Source organism: Tupaia chinensis, unplaced genomic scaffold, assembly GCF_000334495.1.
Source record: "Tupaia chinensis unplaced genomic scaffold, TupChi_1.0 Scaffold000330_1, whole genome shotgun sequence".
Lineage (NCBI taxonomy): Eukaryota > Metazoa > Chordata > Mammalia > Scandentia > Tupaiidae > Tupaia > Tupaia belangeri.
This window is the reverse complement of record NW_006159824.1, coordinates 94,040-113,171: the sequence shown is the minus strand read 5'-3', so window position 1 is coordinate 113,171 and position 19,132 is coordinate 94,040. Positions and strand designations below refer to the sequence as shown.

At 49.9% G+C, this 19,132-nt stretch overlaps 3 protein-coding genes across 5 annotated transcripts in view; 2 read left to right on the top strand and 1 right to left on the bottom strand.

Moving 5' to 3' along the window:
- The window catches only part of PFAS (phosphoribosylformylglycinamidine synthase), a 22,489-nt gene extending 20,308 nt beyond the window's left edge, over positions 1–2,181 (top strand). The window contains exon 27 of the mRNA XM_006151745.3: positions 73–2,181. Coding sequence (XP_006151807.1) covers positions 73–383 — 311 coding nt within the window. The 3' untranslated portion in view covers positions 384–2,181. The remainder of the gene's footprint in view (positions 1–72) is intronic.
- An 11,029-nt stretch (positions 2,182–13,210) lies between these two features.
- RANGRF (RAN guanine nucleotide release factor) lies at positions 13,211–14,623 on the top strand. 2 transcript variants are annotated; one of them, XM_006151742.3, is made up of 5 exons: positions 13,211–13,452; positions 13,541–13,657; positions 13,863–14,019; positions 14,119–14,204; positions 14,369–14,623. In XM_006151742.3, the coding sequence occupies exons 1-5, from the start codon at positions 13,376–13,378 to the stop codon at positions 14,478–14,480; spliced, it is 549 nt and encodes a 182-aa protein (XP_006151804.1). In that variant the 5' UTR covers positions 13,211–13,375; the 3' UTR covers positions 14,481–14,623. The 2 variants fall into 2 exon arrangements, with proteins under 2 accessions (XP_006151804.1, XP_006151803.1); XM_006151741.3 differs by having other exon boundaries at positions 13,215–13,452; positions 14,354–14,623.
- Positions 14,543–18,852, bottom strand: SLC25A35 (solute carrier family 25 member 35). Of its 2 annotated transcripts, XM_006151743.3 has the most exons (6): positions 18,787–18,843; positions 17,902–18,297; positions 16,410–16,475; positions 15,832–15,984; positions 15,364–15,498; positions 14,543–15,193 (listed from the first exon to the last, which is right to left on the bottom strand). In XM_006151743.3, exons 2-6 carry the CDS (start codon positions 18,274–18,276, stop codon positions 15,020–15,022), a joined length of 903 nt encoding a protein of 300 aa, XP_006151805.1. In that variant the 5' UTR covers positions 18,277–18,297; positions 18,787–18,843; the 3' UTR covers positions 14,543–15,019. The 2 variants fall into 2 exon arrangements, with proteins under 2 accessions (XP_006151805.1, XP_006151806.1); XM_006151744.3 differs by lacking the exon at positions 15,832–15,984 and having other exon boundaries at positions 17,902–18,852.
- Between the last annotated feature and the right edge of the window lie 280 nt (positions 18,853–19,132).

Below are 19,132 nucleotides of genomic sequence, written 5' to 3'. Positions count from 1 at the left end.
GGGTCAGAAAGTGGGGAGTGGGTTGAGAGCAATAGGAGTCTGGCTTTCATGTCCCTTCTCCTTCCCTCCCAGGTTACATGGCATTTTCTTCTCCTGAACTCCAAGCCCAGATTGAGGCCAAGGGCTTGGCTCCGCTACACTGGGCAGATGATGATGGAAACCCCACAGAACAGTACCCGCTAAATCCCAATGGGTCACCAGGGGGCGTGGCTGGTGTCTGCTCCCATGATGGTCGCCACCTGGCTCTCATGCCTCACCCTGAGCGGGCCGTGAGGCCTTGGCAGTGGGCTTGGCGGCCCCCACCATTTGACACTCTGACCACCTCACCCTGGCTGCAGCTCTTCATCAATGCCCGAAACTGGATCCGGGAAGGAGGCTGCTGAGGGGGCCAGGGAGGCTCACCTGGCCTATAGTTTGTCTGAATGTCTGCCACCCTCTCCCCAATCATCTTCAGGAGCACCCAATATTATTTCCAGAAGTATCTTGGAACTTTTAAAGAGCAAAATGCCACAGAAAACAGACAAACAGAAACTCAGATGATTCGGTCACCTGCCCGCTTTTGCCTCATGTTGCTGGGTCTGTGTACCCTTCTGCTCTAACATGGACTGCCTTTCTCCAGGCCCAGAAAGCAGCATGTGCTTCAGAGACAAGAGCCCACAGTAGAAAGGTAGGGTGCAGGCTGTGGAGAGGGGGTTCCATTGACCAACCTCATTTAGTGACCACTTATCCTCATTTCCCTTATCTGGGCTCTCAGGGATGTTGTAGGCCTCTCTTCTCATCACTGAGGTTTAGGGGATGGGTGGGACACATGAAAGCACGCAGGTCAGCCCTTTCCTCCTCACTGTTCTCATCTGAGGAATAGCAGGAGCTTTCTGGATTCCATTAAATGCTGTGTTGTGCTAAATGTAAGGAGTTCCTGCTTGCAGGAGTTTCCTTGGCTGTCTCTGGGCTGGCCTGGTGCTGGCCTCTGAACTCAGTATTCCTGATTATTTGCTTCTAATTTAGCAGCTCCCTTTCTGACAGAAGTGGTTAGCACCGTCATCCCTAGAGTAACCCTTAATATATTGGAGTACTACTTCTTCCTTCATTCCATTGATGTTCCTTGACTAGCTATTTGAGTACTATTACTGCCCCAGGAAGTTGATGGTGTAATAGAATCTAAACTAGCTATAGGTAGCATTTACCTCTAGCTAAGCAGGTGCTAGGCATTTTATATGTATCAAAATTAATTAATTCTTGGGACTAGCAGTTGGCATAATGACTATGTCACAGGACTCCCATGTAGTCGACCGCTGTTCGAGTCCCAGACCTGGTGGCTTAAACTCACGCTGGGTACGTGTGTGTGCATGCCCAAGATCCCAAGAGGAGAACTAAGGAGAAGGGATAGGGTCACACAGCTTGTGAGGGACAGCTTTGAGGACATTGTTGTCATACTTGGGACACCTGCCTTCCACTGTCCTTTAGTCACATAACCAAGAAGCAGTGTTACCGAGATTTCTTGCTGACAGTTGTCTTGAGTCATCCATTGTTTTTTCTCCTTCATATCCTCTCATGGATGTGTGTAGAGGTCACTTCCTTAAGACTCCTTTTGTACAACTTATTTGGCTCCCTGAAAATGTCCAGCGTCTTTATTAAAAGAGTTTGCCTGAAAATGGAGACTCGAATCTCAAATTCCTGAGGGCTTCAGGGTCTGGAGTAGGAGGAGGGAGGCCAAAAACTTGTGCTTTTAAACAGGGAATGGTGATTCTAAGAAATTGATAATGAGGCAATATTGGCTGTGATTATGGAGAAAAATGTCCAGATCGTTTTCTCATTGCCTTTCAGAGTGACCTGCCTTGAGGAGTGTGGGACTAGTAAGGATCTTTTTTGGTTGTTTAATTCATGCTAAAATGTATGTATACACATGTGAGAGAGAAGCAACTCCCCCACAGGGTCTGGGGAGTGGCCACTCCACCATACCCTTCTTGCTTCCCTCCATCCCATTGGATCATCGGTACTCAATGTGCCTGGCAAGGTTGACTGGGCCAGGGCTTCAAACCACAGTGCCATGGAGCCAGCCCATAGCAAGGATCGTATTTGGTATTTGAGCATGACATTCCCTCCTGATGCTAGGAAGATTTATACACACCCCCACACATATATGGCCAGCAGCTGGTGTGGTTAAGGTGCTGGATCCCACATGGTCAACTCGCAGTTCTAGTTCTGGACCTGGTGGCTTGAAAAACACACAAGGCATGCATGTGTATGCGTGCCTAAAATCCTGAGGCGGGATTGTGGTGTGGCCACTCCTCCACCCCAGGGGGTAGTTTCTCCCTTCTTTGCATCTCGCTTGTGAGTGCATATACCCTATGGCAAAAAATCTAAAATAAATGTGTGTCTACTTTTTTTATATCTGTACACATACAAATAATATAAACACAAAACTAGTTCTCTCCCCCCCCCCTTAAATCTCAAGAATACACTTTTAGACTGATGTCAGGGCTTAGGTGTCAGGTTTACTAAGTGGCTGATACAAAAGGAAGAAGTAATCTGCTGGTTATCTATGACAGGTGAACTCGTACATTTTTGGAGGTGGGGCAGTTTCTGGTTTGATCACTCTGGTCAAGCAAGACCCGCCCTTAGACCCTACCAAAACCAAGTCCACTCTGCATCTCATCCCTGTTTTTATTCAGTAGCCACATCACCCTGTCCTAGCTGGCCCCTGACCCACCTATCTTCCTTGCCATCCCTCCCCAGGGCTCTAGCAGCCCTCAGGCCAGCTCGCAGAGCCTCCTTATAGAATAGCAGCTATCTGAAAACCACTTCTGCAGCCCCTCTGAGCAGTGGCTTTATTCTTTTTTTTGAGAGGTTTTTGCTATAGGGCGCCAGCGCTCGCCAGACAGACAGAGACAGAGAGATAGAAAGCGAGAAATCACCCCCCCCAGGGGGGTTGGCCACGCCGCGATCCCTTCTCCTCCATTCTCCTCTTGGGATCCTGGGCACACACACACAGGCGCCTGGCGTGAGTTTAAGCCACCAATGCGAACCGCGGTCGACTACGTGGGAGTCCAGCGACATAGCCATTACGCTAACTGCTGGTCCCAACAGTGGCTTTATTCTCAAGTCTCATCTGCCTCACTTCCTCAAGCTGGGGAGTTGGAGTCCTCCCTGGGCCACTTCCAAACTGTTCTTCACCCCCTTCAAAGAAAAGTGTGCCTGTTTTAGGCCCATGCAATTCTACTATATCACCCTCACCCCCTTTGTCTTCTGTTAAGTTCCTGCTGTTCCTGACTCTCAGTCTTGTTCACTTAGCTTCCTTCTGTCGTCCTGGATCCATGCCAGCGACCGACACCCTGGACTTTTCTCCAATGATTTCCATTTCACCTCAGCCAACCACTTCACCTTGGATTTTGTCATCATCCAGATCTGCTCCACTCTCATTTCTTCAGGCATCATACCTCTACCTCTGACCATAACCTTCAATTTTTTAAAAGAGTTATTTATTTAATTTTCTTTATTACTATTTTAAATTTTCTGTAGGTCACTCACCAGAGAGAGACAGAAAGAGAGAAAGTGAGAAAGCAAGCTGTCAAGTCCTGGACTCAAACCGTAGGCAGCCACGTGGGAGTCCAGCACCTTACCTACCATGCTACCTGCTGTCCCCTTACCTTCTCTCTTGCTTCTTTACTTGCAGTACTGAGATTTCAGTCATCAGGACTTCGGTACAATAATTACTTCTCCCCCAATCCCTCTCTCCTTTCTCCCCTCCTTGTCCAACTTCCGATGCCTTTCCAATGCCCTTTAAGTTGACCTAATGTCTTTATCATACCCATTTGGCAAAATCCCAACCCATTAGCTTCTCTGAGTAAAGAGAACAGATCAGATCTCAGATCTACCATTTCTCACCTGAGGGGGAAACAATGAGAACGAGAGATAGAAAGTAGTAAGAGAACGCTCAAGGGGACCTTCGATGATAATGTACCGCAAACTGAGGGGTATGACTACCTGAGTTTTGCATACCTAAGGTCTGAAAACAAAACCTCTGAGCTAACAGTGGCACAACAGTAAAATGCTGTGTTCTAGGCTAACTCATGGGAAGGTTCACACCCATAGACCTCCCTGAGTATCCTGGACACACATGCTCATGAGTTGAGGCTGTGTGTGGATCACAGCATTGGGACTCTGTTGTCTTTCAAATAAATGATACACACACACACACACACACACACACACACACACACCGCTAGAGAGCACGTGCGCTCACCAGAGAGAGGAGAAAGCTTTCCCCATGGCAGATGGTCATGCCACAATCCCTCCTCTGTCTTTCCTTTTTGGAATTTTGGGCACATGTGCACATGCGCCGTGTGTTTCCAAACTACCAGGTCTGAGACATGAATTGTGTGGTTGGCCATGTGGGATCTGCCTGTCTTAAGTCCCACAGAATCCCAGACCCCGTGGCTTGAAACTCATATTGGACGCATGTGTTTGTGTGCCCAAAATCCCGAGAGGAGAATGGAAGAGAGAATTGCAGTGTGGTCATTCTCCTGGGGGTAATTTCTCACTTTCTCTATGTCTCCTATAGCAAAAAAATAGTCTCTAAAAAAGGGACCCAGTAGGTGGCACGGTGGTAAGACTGGTAGACTCCCACACAGCTTATCACAGTTTGAGCCCTGGCTTGGGCACCTTGCTTTCTCTCTTTCTCTGTCCCTTCCTGGTCAAATTAAATAAAGAAAGCTAAATAAAGTCTTTTTTTTTTTTGGAGAGATTTTCACTGTAGGGCGCGTGTGCTTGCCAGACAGACAGAGAGAGACATAGAGACAGAAAGCGAGAAATCACCCCCCAGGGGGGATGGTCACGCCGCAATCCCTTCTCCTCCATTCTCCTCTCGGGATTTTGGGCATGCACGCACACGCGCCCGGCGTGAGTTTTTAGCCACCGGGTCCGGGACACGAACCGCGATCGACTACGTGGGAGTCCAGCGACATAGCCATTACGCTAACTGCTGGTTCCCATAAAGTCATTTTTTAAAAAAGATTATTTTTAAAGAGGTTTTTGCCATAAGATGCATGTGCTCGCCAGCCAGACAGAAAGTGAGAAATCACCCCCCAGTGGGGATGGCCATGCCTCAATCCCTTCTCCTCCATTCTCTCAGGATCTTGGGCATGCACGCACACGCGCCCAGTGTGTTTTAAGCCACTGGGTCTGGGACGTGAACCACGGTCGACTACATGGGGAGTCCAGCAACATAGCCATTACGCTAACTGCTGGTCCCCTAAAAAAGGATTTTTTTTTTGAGAGGTTTTTGCTATAGGGCGTGTGCGCTCACCAAACAGACAGAGACAGAGAGATAAAAAGCGAGAAATCACCCCCCAGGGGGATGGCCACGCTGCAGTTCCTTCTCCCCCATTCTCCTCTCGGGATCTTGGGCACGCACGCACACACCGTGGTCGACTATGTGGGAGTCCAGCGACATAGCCATTACGCTAACTGATGGTCCCCTAAAGAGAGATTTTTTTTAAGAATTATTTTTTATTTAACTTTATTTATTTATTTAGTTAGTTATTTAAATTTAACCAGAGAGACAGAGAGAGAGAGAGAGAAAGCAAGTCACCATGTCTGGGACTCGAACTGTGGTTGACAATGTGGGAGTCCAGCACCCTTAACCACCACGCCACTTGCCAGCCTCATCACACAGAGGTTTTTGTGTGAACATGTTTTCACTTCACTTGGGTCAATAACTAGTTGGTTTTGCTGGGTTGTATGGTAAGTGTATGTTTAACTTTTTAAGAACCTGCTAATGTCCTTTCCAAAGTGACAGTATCACTTTTCATTGCCACTAACAGTGTATGAGATACCCAGTTGCACCAGATCCTCTTTGGCATTTGATATTATCCTTTTAGCCATTCTAGTAGTTGTATAGAGAGTTATAGCATGGTATCAGGTTGTGATGATTTTTCTTCCTTTATTCATGATAAAGTGTGTGTGCGCAATGAGAAAGAGAGACATGAGCACCCTCCATGAGGTCTGGTCACACCATGTTCCCCAGAGACAAAGGAAGCCTCCAGGTCTGGGACTCGAACCATGGATAGCTAGCAGTTGACCACGGGAGTCCCAGGGAACAGCTGGTCAAATTTCCCTAGCTCCGGCTGAGTATTCAAGACCCTTTGAGAGAACCAAAGAAAACCGTTACTGGACACTTGGGGGCAGCAAACGGCCACATGGTGGAGACCCGGGGAATGCCCAGGGTTTGGTGTCTAGTCTCTGGCTTCAGGAAACCTTTCCATTTAAACAGCCTTTTGGAATGCCTGCAGCATTGGGCCATCCTCAGGCAGGAAGGAGTTCCTGGATCTCCATCTGCCTCTCAGGCTAGAGGAGAGGGCTGCAGCTATGGAATGGAACAAAGCGCTATGAACAGTCCCAGCAGGTCTGTCAGGTAACAAGATTGCCAAAGGCTCCCTGATGTCAATCAAGTACTTTTTTGGGGAAGCACACGGTACTGTGGGAGATGAGAGCAGATGTGACCCAAACTTTTTGGGAACAGAGAAGGACTCCTAGAGTGACCTGAGACCTGAAGGATGATACACGGAGGATGGTGGCTTTCAAGGAAGGTCAGTACTGTATTTACAAAGCCTCGGGGGCAAGAGCCATGGTGAGCTGAGGAACTGAACAAAGATGAGTCATCTCTCTTGAATATTAAGTACAAATGGAAAACAGGACAGGCAAAGTCAAAGACCCCCCAAAAAACATATTAAGGAACCTGGACTTTATCCTAAGAGCAATAGGGAACCATCTGAGGAGACTTACATACAGGATACACACGAACGGATCGGTGTTTTTGAGAGATCATGCTAGCCACAGGAAGGCAGACAGGATGTGGGCAGACCAATGAGAAGGGTGTGTCGTTTCCAGGCAGAACTACTGCTGGACTAGAATGGTGGCAGTGGAGAAAGGAATGGAAGGATTCGAGACACAAAGAGGTACATTCACCAGGAAGTGGATGTGGGGAAGAAGTCTCCTGGCGAATCAGGAACCTTCCCATGTGGGAAGGGACAGATGTTAGCACTACACCAACTCCCTATTTCTGTCATTGGTGTCTCTGATCTTGGCCAGCCCTCTATCTTTCAACTGGCTCTTCATGTTTTTCTCTACGCCTTATGGACCACCCATATAATTGTTCCCTTGTTTATTCCTTGTTCTGGCGTCATCTCTTCCTGTCCTCGCCTGTGCCAGCTTAGTGCAGCCCCTCATCGTGCCATACATAATATAATTCTGGCACTAACCAGCTGCAGTGTCAGATCCTACAAGTTAAAGGCTAAGTCTCCCACAAGGCTACCCTCATTTCAAACACCAGCCACAAATCTCCGGGGTCCCTTTATTATAATAATAATAAAGGTCACCTGTACTTGGACTGACTGGCTATATGCTTGGGGGGTTCTCATGACCCCTGATAATTCATTATCAGGGAAGCACTATACTTATGATTACAATTTTATTATAAAGGATATACACAACGAAGTTTGAGACAGATCCCAGAATAGGAGCTTCCATGTCCTTTCCCCAGGGAGTCAGGGTGTGGCACCCTCTGGCACATCACTGTGTTCACCAACTAAAAAGTGCCGCAGAACTCGAGTATCCAGATATTGGTGTTTTATTGAATTGATTGGAGCTCCAAATCTCTAATCACATGGTTGGTCTTTCTGGTGGGGCCTACCCTCCTTCTGATTCATCCCCTCAACATGGGCTATCTAGGGGCTATTGTAAATAACCAAGAACTCTTTCTTTTTTTTTTTTTTTTAAGAGAGAGAGATTTAGAGTTCCCTTCCAAGAATCAGGGACAAAGGACAGTCAAGTTCTTTATTGTACAATGTTCATGTCTTAACTAGCCTTAACCCATAAATAACTTCTTGTCTCTTATGTGAGAGTATTAAGCACTCAATACTTGTGAGGCTCTGAGCAACTCAATGGACTCTAAAGGCGAAAATAGGACCAGCCAGGTGACATGGTGGTTAAGGTGACTGGATCCCACATGGCTGACCACGTAGTTCAAGTCCTGGACCGCAGTTTAAAAATATGCCATGTGGGGACCAGCAATTAGCAAAATGGCTATGTCGCTGAACTCCCATGTAGTCGGCCACAGTTCGAATCCCAGACCCAGTGGCTTAAACTCATGCCGGGTGCATGTGCGTGTGTGCCCGGAATCCTGAGAGGAGAATGGAGGGGAAGGGATTGCGGCGTGCCCACCCCCCCGGGGGTTATTTCTCGCCTTCTATCTCTCTGTCTCTCTGGCGAGCACACATGCCTTATAGCAAAAACCTCTCAAAAAAAAAAAAAAGTACCTAGTAGTTAGAATATGAGAAGAAAATTGTGTACCTATGCCTGGCATGTTTAAGACCATGCAAGCTAGGGATTCAAACCACAGATGCCGTGGTGGGACCTGGCCTATTTTTTTTTTTTTTTAGTTTTTGCTATAGGGTGCATGTTCTCACCAGAGGGAGAGAGAGACAGAGAGAGGAAAAGTGAGAAATCACTCACCAGGAATGGTGGCCATGCCACAATCCCTTCTCCTCCAGGGATCTTGGGCACACACACACACCCGCCCAGCGTGAATTTAAACCACTGGGTCTGGGACTCAAACCGTGCTTGACTACATGGAAGTTCAGCTACATAGCCATTACGCCATCTGCTGGTTCCAACCTGGTATGATTTTCAAGCCACCAGGTCCAGGACTCAGACTGCAGTCAGTAGGATCCAGCTGCCTTAACCTGCATACTACCTGCTGACCTGGGACCTGGCATCTCTTGAGCAGCACATTACCACTGCACCACACAGCCAGCCCCATAGTTGGGTTTCTTAACCTCCAGTTAATGAATCTTTATGGAAAAAAAAAAATCCACCTTATTAAATTTTTTTGGAGAGGGTTTTTCGCTATAGGGTGCATGTGCTCACCAGAGAGAGAGAGACAGAAAGCGAGAAATCACCCCCCGGGGGGATGGCCACACCGCAATCCCTTCTCCTCCATTCTCCTCTTGGGATCTTGGGCACGCACACACACACGCCCGGCGTGAGTTTTAAGTCACCAGGTCCGGGACGCGAACCACGGTCGACTACGTGGGAGTCCAGTGACATAGCCATTATGCTAACTGCTGGTTCCCCCTCAATAGCCTCTTAAACCAAAATTTAGCATCTCCTTCCAAAACTGTTATAGATAACAAACCACGGCAACATTAGCAGTACCTATGACTTTTTCACGGTGCAATTACTGATACTCTTGTGTCAGCGTTATGGGTCTTTTGAATTATGATTTATGTGCATCACTAAACATTATAACTACTAGACCTGCTGCTAGAATTCTAATGTGATTAAAAAAGGCATTAAAATTATTTAAACTTTTTAAAGAATTATTTTATTTAACTTTATTTATTTTAATTTGACCAGAAAGGGACAGAGAGAGAGAGAAAGAGAGGAAGAAAGCCACCAGGTCCAGGACTCAAACTGCAGTCGGCCAAGTGGGAGTCCAGCACCCTTAACCACTGCACCACCTGCTGGCCCCTGTTTATTTATTTAAGTCTATTTGTTATTATTTTTAATTTGGCCAGAGAGAGAGAAAGGGAAAGTGAGAAAGCAAGCCACCAGGTCCCAGACTCGAACCACGGTCAGTCATGTGGGAATCTAGCCCCTTTAATCACCACGCCACTTGCTGGCCCCTGGGTTTTGATCCTGGTTTTTACATTAGTCTTCTTTCTCTTCAGTCATATATATATATAGAGAGAGAGAGAGATAGGTAGGTAGATATAGATATGTATGTATATATACACACACATATATAAACACAGAGAGTTTATTTATTTATTTGATGAGAGAGATGGGGGAGAGAGAGATAGAGACTGCTGACAGGGTCTTGCCATGCCTTGAATACCCTCCATCATTCCAGCCAGCCAGGCTTCTAGGGATATCGGAGGATGTTCAGGTCGATCCAGGACTCTAACCCTGCCCCAATCCCCATGGCTCCAGAATTGTGTGATGGTGTCCTTACCACAACTGGATCCATATTATTTTATGAATTTAGAAACATTATTTGGTAAAGGTCCAAAGGGCTCCATGGTAGAAAAGTTTTAAAACAAAACAAAACAAAACCCTGCTTAATAGAAATTCATATTGTCCTAACTCTTCGCAAAGGGATGCTTGATTTGGGATGTTGAATATTTCTCGGGTCCATTTCTTGGTGTCCTCCGAGGGGTTCTGGGGCACTCGTTCCCAAACAGCTGCATCCAGGACACTGGATAAGGGGACGGAAATGTCCCCTGGTACCAAATCAACCAGTTGCAGGCCTACTTCAACCAGTGAGCTGAGAGCTGGATGTACCTCACGCCCTCCTGAGAAAAGTGGCTGCCAGCCATCTAGGCCTCCTGAGATTTGTTCTGATACCCATTAACCTAGCCACAGTCTGACCAGTGGCCTGGGAAGTGGCCAGGCAAGCCTTGCCAAGTAGGTACTCTCAGACTGAAGGGAAGTAATGAACTAATTTAACCAGTTAGATCCTACTTCTCAGGGAGCTTGCATTGCAAGCACGCATTGCATTGTGTGTGTGTTGTAGGGACAGATGTTGGGAGGGCAGCAGAAGTGACAGGGACATAGAAACAGATGACAGGAAAGACCTTCCAGGGGAGTCTGGCCCACACCCCTGCCACTTCCTTCTACCACCTGGCAGGGCTCATCTAACCCCTGCCTCAGAGCTCACAGCATTCTAGAGAACCAGGAGTCCCAGCTGAGCAGGGCTTGCTGCATGATATGGACATGCCAGAGACCCAAAATGAGGTTGGGAAAAAGAGAATTAGTCTCCCTAGTATGACCTCCTCCTGGCCCATGAAAAGGTCCCCACCCTTTGTACCCAGCACCAGCACCCTGTTCATTGCTATGTCATTGTGGGTCCCTTTCCAAGGACTCTCTCTGCTTGACTGCTCACCAAGCAGCCACAGCTGGTATTGCCCCTGGAGGGGAGGATGGATGGCAGCTGGCTGGGAGAAATGGGGATGGAGGGACAGAGTGGTCTGCTACTGCCCACCTGAGAGCATAGGGGAAGTCCCTGTAACCTGGTTTCTCCCGCTCTGGGGTCTACAACACTGCTTCCTGTCTAGAATTCCTCTTCGAGCAGCCTAGTCCACTCTCTTTGCCCAGAAACAGATTCAGATTCAACTACATCCATGTCTCATTTAATCCTAACAGCATTTTGGAGATGAGGAAATGAGGCTCAAAGAGAAGTCTGACTGCAGTAAGAAATGAGTTCAAGGAGCCAGCAAGTAGCATAGTGGTTAAGGCACTGGACTCCCACATGGCTGATCATGGTTTGAGTCCTGAACCTGGTGGCTTGAAACTCATGTTAGCTGTGTGCATGTGGGTACCCAAAATCTTGAGGAAAATGGGGGACTGTGGCATGGCCATCCCCTGGGGGGATGATTTTTCACTTTCTGTCTCTGTCTCTCCAGCAAGCACACACGTCCTATAGCATAAATCTCTAAAAAGATAAAATAAAGAATCTGGGACCAGCAGTTGGCGTAATGGCTATGTTACTGGACTCCCATATAGTCGACCACGATTCGAGTCCTGAACCCGGTGGCTTAAACTCATGCCAGACGCGTGTGCATGCGTGCCCAAGATCCTGAGAGGAAAAGGGATTGCGATGTGGCCATCCCCATTGGGGGATGATTTCTTTTTTCTTTTTTTTTTTTGGAGAGATTTTCACTGTAGGGCGCGTGGGCTCCGCAGACAGACAGAGAGAGACATAGAGACAGAAAGCGAGAAATCACCCCCCACGGGGGATGGTCACGCCGCAATCCCTTCTCCTCCATTCTCCTCTCGGGATCTTGGGCACGCACGCACACGCGCCTGGCGTGAGTTTTAAGCCACCGGGTCCGGGACACGAACCGCTGTCGACTACGTGGGAGTCCAGCAACATAGCCATTACGCTAACTGCTGGTTCCCATTGGGGGATGATTTCTCACTTTCTGTCTATCTCTGTTTTTCTGGCAAGCACACGTGCCCTCTAGCAAAAACCTCTAAAAAAATAAAATAAAATAAGAAGTTCAAACTCCTTAGTATGCTTTACAAAAATCCTACAAACATGGTAAGTTCATAGCTCCCTGCCACCTCTCCCTACCTCACCAAACTGGTAAGACTGTTCTTGCATCCCCACAAAGCATGACTTCTCACATTCAGCTCTGCTCCTGATCTTCCTCTGGCTAGAACAGTCTTAGTATGCTCTGGTGAGTTCTGAGTCAACTTTTAAGATTCGAAGCATTCGTCACTGTCCCTTGTACATTGGCTGTATCCTAACTGCCTTTGTTATCTCCAGCCCTTCACATAGCCTGGCAAGGTAAGGGATCGATAAATATGTGTCCCTTGGCCCCATTTCACTAAATTATTAGGGTGCAAAGCTGTTATCAGCACTTGGAACCCCATGGGATGGCCTCAGCATAATCCTCTTGCCAAGTTCTTGGCTGGGGAGTAGATTACATCTAAAACTCCTGTGGGCATGAGTGGTCTCCTGGGTTTCAGGTGTGCTAAGGGGTTTATTTAATCACTCAATAATCTATATAATAGGACTGTTATGTTCTAAACACTTGGCCAGGTGCTGCGGATCAAAACTGAATGGAGAAATTAGCTAGGAGGATATAACAGCTATAAAGATTAAGAACCTCTAAAAACCTGTAAAAGAAAAACAGCAGAGGGTTTAATCCGAGCTTCTGAACAGGTGTGTGTGTGTAGGGGGTTGGGGAGGGGCGTTCCAAGGCAAAGATTTGAGGGGGATTAGATCGTTAATCCCCAGGTTGGGTCTCGCTTTCAGGAAGGCATGAGGCTTGAATCTCACCTGTACCCATTGTTTCCCTAATTCCCAGCATCGGATCTGAGAATTAGCTGTCTGGTTGGCAGCCCATTTTGCCATCAAGAGCTCCCTCCAGAATACCGTGAAACTATTCTCCCCTGATCCACCTAAACGTGGGTCCCTTAGATGAGCAACTGCCCCTAAAGAGGGTCACGGGCGACCTTTTTAGAAGGTGCGATTCCTCTGAAGAGAGGAGGTTGGCTGGCGGGCTAGTGACCAGGGAGAGCGTCACAAATCCTGAAGCCGTATCTGAGCTCCTAGGCTGACAGGGTGGTCGGGCCCCCGCCCTTCAAGGAGCTTGATTACAGGCAACGCCTCCACTAGGCCCCGCCCCCAAGGGTGTTGATTGGTCACCGAGATCACAGGGCGGGGCCAAACCTTAAAGGGTCCGGGAGCTAAACAAGACCGGAGGTGGCGGTGGTAGTGACGGCTGCGAAACCCAGGGAAGTGATGCCACGTAGCCCCAAGGGGGTTTCTTATAAACTTCTCTAATGACTATACTTTAGTGTCAGGCCCATGGAGCCCACGAGAAACTATCCACTCTTCGGGGGTGCCTTCTCCGCCATCCTACCCACCAGGGCCATTGATGTAAGGTGAGAAGGCCCTGGCGCCCACGGAGGTCGACCGGGAGGGTTTCGTGAAAAAGCAGGGTCAACTAGGGTCTGCCTCGCCTCTCTACAGCGACCTCCGGCCGGTCCCAGACAATCAAGAAGTTTTCTGCCATCCAGTGACCGACCAGAGCCTAATCGTGGAACTTCTGGAGCTGCAGGCCCACGTGCGGGGCGAAGCGGCTGCGCGGTGAGGAAGGGACCTGCGGCTGACCAATCGGAGGGCCGGAGACGAGGAAGTGGGCGGGACCCGTGGCTGAACGGTTAATCAGGGCAATGAGAATTCCAAGGGTACTACCTTACCGCCGGAAGTGAGCGAAAGCATGAGACTTAAAAGATGTTTTCGGGGGACTTAGTAGGAGATACCCCTTCCTGACTCTGCTTCTCCACCCTAGGTACCACTTTGAGGATGTTGGCGGGGTGCAGGGGGCTAGGGCTGTGCTAGTGGAATCTGTACAGCCCCTCGGTTTGGAAAACTTAGCCCTGAGCAGCTGCTGTCAAGAAGCCTGGGTCCTCTCAGGCAAGCAGCAAGTAGCTAAGGAAAACCAGCAGGTGAGGGCCAGAGGGTGTGGGATGTCCTGGAAGGATGAGGGGTGGGGCGATGTTTTGTTTCCAGGTAAGTCTCCTGATACACTGACTCTGACCCTTTAGGTAGCAAAGGATGTGACAGTGCATCAGGCCTTGCTGCGGCTGCCTCAATACCAGACTGATCTCCTGCTCACCTTCAATCAGCCCCCGTAAGGAGGAAGGACTGGGCAGGTGTCTCTTGCCCGGGTCTCCAGATGAGTTGGGCTGGGAAGGGTTGGGCAGAGAGATTGGCTGGTGGGAGCTACCAAATCACAGGTCTGGGTGATGTTTTCTCTCCGTCTGTTTCCCTACCCCCAAGCCCTGACAACAATAGGTTATCTCTTGACCCTGAAAATCTGTCACTGCCACCCTGGAGCCTCGGTGACTTCGAACAGCTGGTTACCAGTCTGACCCTACATGATCCCAACATTTTTGGTCCCCAGTAAAGACGCTGAAGCATGATGCTGGTGAGGAAGTGGGGATGGTGTACTGTTTAGGGACAAAGAGGCCGAATATCAGAGTTTCCTCTTATTTCTGCCCTGTGACAAGCAATGACATCTCTGCAGAAATAAACTTGCTTTATGATCAATATAATCTCTGTGCCTTTTAATCTAATAGGATACCTGGGCCTCCCTAGTTCCCTTTAGTCTTGGAGTGGAGAATTTAAAGCTGTGTGTGGGAGCAGGAGGGACCCAAAGCTGGCAGTGGAGAGAGGCAGGTGATACACTTTGGAGTGACTGGTCCAGCCCTGAGAGAGGGGTCTGACATGTACAAGGGGATGGGGAGGGAAGGTTTAAAGCAACACCCAAAGAAGGGAGGGAGAGTATCCCTTGTAGTGATTCAACCCTGAGAGAGCAGATGGGGAGTGGGGTTGGCTGTCCCCCTCAGATGGATGACAGGTCACCTGGTCGGTAGTCACCAGGACATAGCAGTGGACGCAGAAGTGTCCAAGGAGTGCTGATTTGGTGGAATGTGGGAGTGGCTGTTACTTAGCATAAGTGTAGTAGAGTGAGCGCAGCTGGTCCCAGAAGAAGAGGGAGAGGATGGTGTGGGGGCCGAGGCGGAAGTAGGAGGCACCTATACCCTTGTACATGCCAAAAAAACCCTCTGTCCGAGCTGTCTGCAGCAGAGCGTCCAGCAATCCCCGGTACATGAGGCCCTGAGAACATGTTGGAGAGGGAGGGAAAAGACAGGGAAGGACCTTGTCAGAGCCCACTTTGTGGTCCTCCCCTCTTCACGCTGCATTTTAGGCTTCCTACCTGCATCCCTTATCTTCTCCCCACACCCTCCAGCTCTCCCTGCCTGCCCAACCCCAGGACACCGTCTTACCTTCCCCTGGGCATCTGTGGGTTGGTTGTAGAGCCTTGTGCTGACCACGTCAAAGGGAGTCATGGCCAAGACCACGGCAATCCCGCTCACCATGGCAGCCACTAGAGCCACCTTCCAGCTCTGGGGAGGGAAGATCTAGGAGGACAGAAGAACTCTGCCAATCATTCAGTCCCTGAGACAGGACATGTCCCACTTAGGGCTACAGCCAGCTAGTCAGTCACTCAGGGAGTTTACACTGCACCAAGTATAAGTGTGTCAGGGTGCCCTGAGGGCTCAGGTGCCCCTTCTGGGAGAGAGGGAGTGATGAAAAAACTGTGGGTAGCCTCTAAAGATCATTGACCCCCCCCCCAGGCCCTCTGGTTGCTCTCTTATATTTGAATATTAGCATCATCCCCTTGAGGGCCCTTCTCCTTTTGCCTCCCCTGCCCCCATTCCCAGGATGGCCCCACCCTCTTCCCCGGGCAGTACCTCCCACTGGCTCATGAGGTCCTTGGTGGATGAGAAGGTGCACAGCTGGGTGGAGGAACCGATGATGACTCGGGGTAGGCCGCCCAGGGCCCCACGCCACAACCCCACCAGACCATGTTTCTGGCCAATCTCCGTTAACGCCTGAAACATGCCCTGGTGGGGGGAAGACCATGGGGGTGGGGTTCAGTCACCCCACGTCAGAGGCTGCCACCTTCTAACATGTCAAGGATGGGTCTTTAATGGGCACCTGTTGTCTAGACAACCAGTTCAGTGTGGGCTTAGAGCCAGAACGTGGGCCCTCAGTTGTCTACCACCCCATTGTTTCCTCCCACACCGCCCCAGAGTAGGGATGGGATGAATGGAAGCGAGGACATCATCAGGACAGGAGGAACAGGTGTGGAAGGTGAGAGGAACTGGGGTACATGTTGAAAAGAGTCTGAGTGTACTCTGGGGGCAGAGTGGGGCTGAAATGAGGGTTGTGCAGAACTGTGGCCAGGGCAGAGCTGCTGGTGCAGGCAGAAAACTGGGGGGAAATGGGAGAGGATGGTCAGGGACTCCAGCAGTGTTGGGATCCTCACCTGATGCTTGTACTGGTGCCCTACAGCAATTTCTGAGGCTGCTTGTGCCTGGAGGTGTGTCTTCACCTGGGAACAAGAGAATATTACAACACATGCCCCAGTGGCCATCCTCCCACCCAGGGCCTGACCCCTCACACTTCCTGTGGGGTGTTCAGCAGTGAATGTCTTTTAAATCTGATCATTGTCATTACTACTTAATACATTGATCTTTAACAAAGACTCTTGTGTCCCTTGGCTCCAGTCCCAGGGGATGAATCTCCTAGCACTGCAAATACCCTACCCCCTCCACATGCTCCTTCCCTTGGGGCAGGAGGAGGGGGTGCTGGTAAAGAGCTTGGAGAATGGCAATATTTCCTAAGACTGTTCATATTATGCAAGACCCAGGTCTCCAGCCTCTCATGTTAGCTCCCATACCCAGCCACCATATAACCACGCTCCTCATCAGACTCAGGGAAAAACTGCTCTTGCCCCCAAGGCCCACAGGGGCATGTGTCCTGCTGCCTTAGGAGGAATCACGGTCCCTGAATCTCACACCCTACCTGTGGTTCTTCAGAAGGTACTGCCTCCCAGTCTCTTGTTCTTAGGAGCACTAAGAAGGGCCTGGTCCTAGCAATAAGCAGCTGTGTGACCTGGAGCTAGTCCCTTTCCCTCTCTGGGCCTCAGGCACCTGACCCTTCATGTATACCAGATAAGTCAAAGGGGCAGGTGATGAGATTGAAATTTCACGATGCCCAGAACTTCCCCATCCCTACATTTGCTGACCTGTGTTACTCAAATCGTTCATCCTCCCTTGCACAACTCCAATCTCAATATCAGGTAGTAAAAATATAATAATAAAAGAATACTATGTGCCAGAATTTTTTTTTTGGAGAGGTTTTTGCTATAAGGCACATGCGCTTGCCACAAAGACAGAGAGAGACAGACAGAAATCACCTCCCAGGGGGGATGGCCACGCTACAATCCCTTCTCCTCCATTCTCCTCTTGGGATCTTGGGCACACACACACGCACACGGTGTGAGTTTAAGCCACCAGATCCGGGACTCAAACGGTTCACTACATGGGAGTCCGGTGACACAGCCATTATGCCAACTGCTGGTCCCTATGTGCCAGAATTTTTACTACTTCTTTCTTTACATGTATTATCTAATTTGTCTCTCTCACTCATCTCAATAATCACACAAAAAGGGCGCTACAATTATCCCCATTTTACAGATGTGTCAACTGAAGCCCGTCAACTAATAATTTTCAAAGCCAGGATTTAAGTTCCAGAAAGACTGATTCTAAAGTCTTACTCAAGACATTTGATTGTGTTCATTAGATGGGTATGGATCTGGCAGGCCAGAAGACCCAAAACCTACCAACACTTTCCTGATGCCCTTACCTGCCTGCAGGGGGACAGCACCCTGCCACCTATCCCCTTATAAAGGACCAGGCTCCCACCCTGCACCAAAGGTCTGCCCTGAAGGCTCCAGGCAAGACCTTCCTTCTTACCATGTAGATGGGGCTCCCCAAGTAGGCTCCCATGACCCCAGCCAGGGCCCCAGCTGCTGCGCTGCGGGCTGGACTGTGGGTGCCCTCAGCCGTGTGCAGGTAGCCCCCAGCCTCAGCCAGCCCGTAGGTGCCCAGTCGGATGCCATTCATCAGGAACTGGTATAAGAGGGCAGGGGCCAGGCCTTTCTGCAGGGCAGCCAGGCCGTCCACTTTGCCGATGGTGATAAAAGCATGGAAGACGTTTCGGTAGTGCCGCTGGTAGGTGCCAGGGGCCTGCAGTTCTCCCTGCAACTGCATCCTGGTCTTCACCACCTCCAGGGGATTGGTGAACACACAGGCTCCACAGGCTGCCAGGCCACTCATCAAGAAGTCCATAGTGGGTAGCAGCTGCAGAAACTGGCCCAAGGAAGAAAGTCAAAATGAGCCTCAGAAAGGGGAGCTGAAAGTCAGTTTCAGTGGACCAGGCTGTAGGAGGTAGGAATTTGAAGGTCTGGGGTCAAGAGTGTCAGGGTCAAATGTCAGGAGGTCAAGGGTTAGTTGGAATTTGGGAGTCAGGACCTGTCAAAGAGGAAAGCAAAAGGGGTGTAGGAGAGTCTAGAGAGGTTATGACAGGGCCCTGCTGGTCAAGGGATTTGAGGTCAAGGAGGGGCAAAAGCCAGGAAGTGGCAGGAGGGATGCTCCGGACAGCAGGCTACCGGGCAGGGGAGTAGAGGAGGGAAACGCGGAGCTGGGAGATGGGCGCCAAGGAGGCAGGAAGCAGAGAACCAGCAGGTTCAGGAGAAAAGGATCCGGGAGGAGATCCGGTGGGGTCCCCGAGACAGCAAGATCTGGATCCGGGAAGGAAGTCGGAACCCCAGCCAAGTACGAGAGTCCCCAGGCGGCTACCGGAGCCTGCAGCAGCTCTGCCCAGGGTAGCCTGTCGAGGCCGGGCCGCCACACTCCAATCACTCGAGCGCGGTGCCAATGGGGAGCCTCTGAGAACCACGACCGAGGCCGCAGCCAATCAGCGCCGAGCCGGCTCTGTGACCAATGGGAGGCGCTCTCGGCGACCGGCCCCTGGAATCGGCGGAGGGGAGGTTAGAATTAACTCTCCCCGCCCCGGCGCCAGGGCCTGGGAGGTGGCCTTCGGCTCCGGGGAGGGTCTCCGAGGAGAGTTTTTGTCATTGAGCAGAAGAGGGATTAGCCGCCGGAGGCAGAGGCTGAGCTCGGAGGCATCGGTGCCCCACTGGGC